Genomic DNA, 5,814 nt, shown 5'->3' with positions numbered 1-5,814 from the left:
GTCTACTACTGATAGCCATGCCACGTGCTTATGTTGTTGTGGGTTGCGCGTGTTGTCAGTTTGCGAACGCCGGATGCCAGTTTTCCCCCTTCATTCTATATTTTAAACTGGACAAGACTGTACATATTCCGCGGTTCCGTTGCCGCAAGATGACTCCGAAACACAGTACCGCATAATCACTGCCATGGACGCTACACCATCGGTGCCTTGGCGCATGCTCGCCGTCATCGCCGGCACCGCTGGATGCCTCGGACTCTGCGCTTACCAGTTCGAAAAGAGGTTTTACAAATACGCTCGCCGCCTGTTTCCCAACAAAGTGGTCGTTTGCTGTTCACGCGAGGAGTTCGAAAAAGTGGAAGAACTCTTTTTGAAGCTGTGTCACCAGTCTAACGTTCTGGGGCTCGACTGCGAGTGGGTCACCATAGGCAAGTGCCGGCGAAACGTAGCCCTCCTTCAACTGGCCCCCACCGCCGACTTCAGCGTGCTTCTGAGGCTCTGCAAAATGTTCCCGGACGGTGCAGGGGACGCCGAGGAACTGTTTCCTGAGTCTCTGAAAAACGTCCTGAACGACGACTCCATCGTCAAGGTTGGAGTCGCGGTCTGCGACGACGCTGACAAGCTCCTTCGCGACTACGGGCTTCAAGTTCGCGGTTGCCTCGATTTGCGCCACGTTCTCCGCTTCTTTCCAGAACTCAGACACTACCCTGTCGGCGGACTGAAAACGCAAGCCCGCACTATCCTGGGCGTCCGAGCGGATAAGTCGAAACTGCTTACGTGTAGCAACTGGGAAGCGGACTCGCTCAGCGATGCGCAAGTTAACTACGCCGCCGCTGATGTCCTCTTGTCCGTGCAGATCTTCGACCAGGTAGTCCGGGACAGGTTAGCGCTGACCTCTTACAGACCGGGGTGGTACAGGCGGCTCAAGGAGCGGACATTGGCCGCCTGTGAAGGTCTGCTGGACGTTCCCTTCACCAAGCCAGACAGGGGTTTAAGGCTGGAAAAGTCGCCGGAGTCGTCGAGCGCGGGGCCCGGTACGCCTAAAAAGCTGGGCTGTTTCCGGTCCTACGTGTCGCGCAAGACGCCACTTTACGACAACTGCATCTTGCAGGTACTACTTGCGCACGACTGGCAGGAGCATTTTTCGCTACTTACAGTTAAAGTGGCAAAAAAAGCGTCACGTATGAGTAAAACACTCGAGGAACAGGTCTGTGCAGAAGTAAACGGAGCACGGGAACGGTGGCGGAATTGCGTCGCTGCGCCGCATAGGAGCTCCAATGGGAACTGAGCGGCGTCTGAGGACACGTTCACGCTGCCTCCGCATCCATATCTGATATGCTTAATCGCAGCTTTGCTGGCCCGTTGTGTCAGGCCTAACAGTTTCCAAAGAACAGTCCTGGGCTATATGGTGGCGCTGGGTATGTTACCGCTCATAGTGAGCATCAGTGACTGAAACTGCCGCTGTTGGGTTTGAGGAAACCACATACACTCGAAACATGCCTTATTAACTGCGCTCCGTGAAGTGCAGCTATGAAAGTCCTGTTCACAGGTGGCATGGTATTGCCTGTCTTTCCGGTTTCTTGCAGTGTGCTTATGCGATACAAGACAACATGACATGATAGCAAAATATGCTTCAAGCATATAGAAAGCACCCCAGGAGTTATATAGTCTTGCATCGCATAGACACGCCGCAAGAAACTGGATAGGCAGTCAGTACTGTGCCGCCCATGTACAGGAATTTCATAACTGCAATTTCCGAGGCATGTTTCCGAGCGTGTGATGTCTTCGAACCCAAGAGTGGCGAATTCAGTCCCTGCTGCTGCCTGCGACCGGCAGCATAACCAGTGACACCGTATATCCCAGTGCTGCCCTTTGGAAACTGTTACACCCAGCCTGACATACCAGCAGAGCGACAATTCAGCATATCAGATAGGGTGGCGGTACGAACGTATCCCCAAACGCCGCTACGTGGTTCCCATCCGAGCTCCTATGCGGCACAGAGATGCAGTTCAAAGCAAACGCTTGCTCTTGGTCGGTATTGCCAAAACGACAGTATTTTTGCCACATTCCCCGCTCTTCTTTAGGGGCTCCTCCTGTGCGCGTCTAGGTACCCGCTGTCCCTATAGTCTTCAATAAGACCGCTCTGTAGCCTAGCCTGTGGGCTTTCGGGAAAGCGCAGTAGTCTGAATGTTATTCGCGGACTTATTGAAGTCTGTGGTTATTTCTCACTGTTAAAGCTGTAGCCAAAAAACTTCGAGGACACCAAATTACTTTTGAATTAATGAGTTGTGAGTGCAAAAGCATTAATGTCCGATTGAATAACACTGAGTGCTTGTTCGAGTTTTTGCGGTGTAAGTAATGTTTTCAAATTCAGCTACGGGGCATCCGCGGTGTACTGGTGTGGGCGGTCACATTTCGCTACTACCGTAATTGTGGCCGACGACGATGTCAGTGCTGTAGACTCCATAGTGGTACGGTTCATACTGCCGCCCAGAGTGGCCTGGCTGGTACGTGACTGTCATACCGCTGGGTGAGGCCGGTACGGCACGTGCCTGTAGACATTTTGCTGTTTGCAGATGCTGAACGGTGACCACAGCCACTGCCGCACTCGTCTCATTCCACATTGCTTTGTGTATGCCCAGGGAAAATGGGCCACTTAACCAGTGGTGGCCATTGGCCAATACACGCTCTGTGCAGGGGTGTAGCCAGGGGGTGTATATATGCATGTAGAACAAGGACTCTCATTTAGAACAACGACCCCTCGAAATTTATGCATCTAGAACAATGACTAAGGTATTGTTGGGCATCCAGTGCAGTCTCTCTCTCTTCTCATTTTTAAAATTTTTCCTGTAGCGTATAACACCCCCCAAGTTATATTTATAACTAATGCCACTGCCCCTGTAGGTCTATGCTACACATTGCAGCCCGTGGGAGGTTTAGGAGCTGTTTTGCTGATACAGACGTTTTGCTGATAATGCTCTGGCGTTAAAAATCGAGTGAACTCACCGGGCAGGGCACATCTGCTCGCAGGCACCAGATGGAGAGCGCCTGAGCAGCTGCAACTTCAAGAAGGTCCAGTGGTACGTCGACCGGGGACTGGGCACCGTCGTGTCCAGCGGCGACGAGCCGCTGGCCGTGCAGCTTAACTTCGAGCCGTCCAACAGGCCGGTGCTGGACAGCCAGTACTACATCCAGAACAAAGACAACATCTGCGTTGTCTGCGGCTCCAAGGAGTCGCTCGTGCGGAAGAACGTTGTTCCTCACGAGTACAGGTAGGTAGCGGGATGCCGCGCATATTGACGGTCGATTGTGATTGTGCATCCTACTCTGTACAGCATGCAAACAGTTGGATCTTAATCCCATTCGCATGGCTTGAGTGCTTTGAAGCTGTCGCCAGTTTGCGTATGTTATAAATCTTTGCTGCTATTTTAACACTGGGTGCGTTACGGGGAGGCTTGTCGAAAATTATGGGGACACCGCAGCACTTGCGAAAACATGACTCCGCAATTGCCAAACGTGTCTTCTTTATTAAGTGCAGATCACTTTAGGGGCCCAGCTTGTTGTAGCCCATTCGGGGTCATGGCATCACTCACCCAAACAGAGGCCTCAAAAAGCTAACCGATTCCCTTGATTGAGATCAAACTAGGTCTTTCGCGTTATGGAGCTAATGTGTATCTCATGGCGCCACAGGGGCGCACGTTACTCATATGCACATGTTGAGAATGGTTTAATAAAACTTGCTGCTGGGCTAGTTTGTTCATGGTCATAAGAAGGGAGGTTAGCACTTAAAAAAACGCTACGCATGACAGAAAAATGGGCAGGACGGGCGCCCGTCCTGCCCATAAACATATAAAATTATGAAAACATCATTATTAATGTTTTTTTCTCGTGTGTTGTGTTTTTTGAAGCGCTAACCTCGCTTGTGATGTTGAGAATTACCTTTGCGCTGCACCATTGCCACGAACGCTGCCGCTGATAGGCCGCAAGTAAATACGCAATATAAAATAATGAAAACATCATTATTAACACATTAATTGCTTCAAATTGATGAAAACTCAATCCAGAGTTTGTAGGCCTTTTCAGGGGCTGCGGCACCCTATCTTGACCACTTTCGGTATCAACACCAGGTTGATACTGAAACTAGCCATGATAAGGCGCCACATCCCCTGTTCGCGGTAGAAAAAGAGCAACGTCGCCTGTATCAGGCAATGTTATACAGGCGCCGTTGATAGGATAGGCTTATAAATGCAACCTGCAAACAGCCAGTCTTTCTCGCCATGGCTTCGCACTTCTGACAGCTTCCACATTGAGTGGAACTGCTTAACTTTTTATTGTCACCCATTACCTTTTACTTGTTTTTTTTTTTATCTGCTCCCTGTTAACGCATTTTATGCCAGCGGTCGCAGGTTGCACTGCAAGTGAGGCAAAGTTGGCAAAGTTGGGTGCAAAATTCAGCACCATCTTGTGCATGCACTGATCTTACCCAGCAATTTGCTGGCCCTCTGGCTCCTAAAAGCGTTGGCTGCCTCAGCAGGTTATTATTTATAATGTTTTATGGTTTATAACAGAGAGCACAAAAAATACAAAGGTGTCGCTTGTAGGCTGGAGAATGTGTTAATTAAGCAGTGTCACGATACAGCAACGGAGTGGTTGAGTCTTCACAGAACCCAGGAAAGGTGATTCACGAAGAGTACCGTTTGAAAACTGCTCCATCGCTGTTCATGGTAGCAGCTCAGCCACAAAAAGCAAATTTAAAGGCCGCTGGATGTTGTTTTTGTTTTTTATTTTGGCATTGAAAATCGTTCCTGTCGCATGAACCTGTAGGCTCAATACTATCGGGACTTTATCTGCTTTCCTGCCTTATGGCATTGTGTGAATTCCTACAACCTGTTCTCTTACTCATAAAGAGGGCCAAAAATTGATGATTATTTGCCCATATCAGGACCTGCTTACCATTTGCTTGTCCCTTGCCCTTGACTTCCTGGACATCTTTTCTTTCCATTTCTCCCTAGCTCAAAGAAAGAAGCCAATTTGGGAGTTGCAAAACATTGCCAAAAGGGCCCCTCTTACTTTCTTTGCAGGAAATATTTCCCAGACATAATGAAGAACCACATCTCACACGACATCCTGCTCCTCTGCATTCGCTGCCACCAGCTGAGCAACCTCAAGGACACTGTCCTTCGCAAGGCATTGGCCAGGGAATGCAACGCCCCCATAGAGAGCGGCGATGTGGGCAAGTCCAAGGAAGACCCCATCCTTAGGAAGGTTCGTTCCGCTGGACGGGCACTAGCTCAAGCCAGGAACTTGCTTCCACAAGACAGGGCGGCTCTGCTAGAGGACGTTCTCAAGGAGCACTACAAAGTCGACGAGGTCACAGACGCAATCGTTCAAGCAGCGGCCGACGTCGACACGAGAATCGTCAATGAGGAGTTCGTCCCGCACGGCCTCAAAGTGGTCGGGCACTTCAAGGAGAACGGCGGACTGGTCAGTTTTGAGCTGAGGTGGAGACAGCACTTCCTGGACACGATGAAGCCAAAGCACATGCCGCCATTGTGGTCGGTTGACCACCACCGCGAAGTGCTTGCGCTGAAGTTTGCGCAGGGACGGGCGAAGGATACGACCCTCGCCGAAATTGGGATCAGCCAGGAGTTGGTGGACAGTGTGCTGAAGAAGCTCGGTGTTGCCACGGAGGACTTGAAGAGGAAGGAGTGATGGCAGTTGTCATTTTCTGCTGAAGGACTTTGTTGTTGGATGAAAGGGGGGATGGTTGAATGGTTTGTTTTTCTCTAGGTGTTGATAAAAGAGGTGCCATCTGTA

The 5,814-nt window shown here is 50.3% G+C and overlaps 1 protein-coding gene across 1 annotated transcript; it reads left to right on the top strand.

The window, feature by feature from the left end:
• Positions 1-5,814, top strand: LOC144159312 (exonuclease 3'-5' domain-containing protein 2-like). Its single transcript, XM_077690719.1, has 3 exons — positions 1-1,108; positions 3,028-3,269; positions 5,079-5,814. Exons 1-3 carry the CDS (start codon positions 185-187, stop codon positions 5,707-5,709), a joined length of 1,797 nt encoding a protein of 598 aa, XP_077546845.1. The 5' UTR covers positions 1-184; the 3' UTR covers positions 5,710-5,814.

This window comes from Haemaphysalis longicornis, unplaced genomic scaffold, assembly GCF_048455015.1.
Source record: "Haemaphysalis longicornis isolate Haplotype H1 unplaced genomic scaffold, Haemaphysalis longicornis Haplotype H1 scaffold_10, whole genome shotgun sequence".
In the NCBI taxonomy this organism is placed as follows: Eukaryota; Metazoa; Arthropoda; class Arachnida; order Ixodida; family Ixodidae; genus Haemaphysalis; species Haemaphysalis longicornis.
This window is presented reverse-complemented; position numbering and strand designations above follow the sequence as displayed.

Coding starts and splice junctions, on each gene's coding strand:
- LOC144159312 (XM_077690719.1), top strand. CDS start 185: ATGGACGCTACACCATCGGTGCCTTGGCGCATGCTCGCCGTCATCGCC. Junction 1,109..3,027: donor ACGACAACTGCATCTTGCAG/GTACTACTTGCG, acceptor ATCTGCTCGCAG/GCACCAGATGGAGAGCGCCT. Junction 3,270..5,078: donor GTTGTTCCTCACGAGTACAG/GTAGGTAGCGGG, acceptor CTTTCTTTGCAG/GAAATATTTCCCAGACATAA.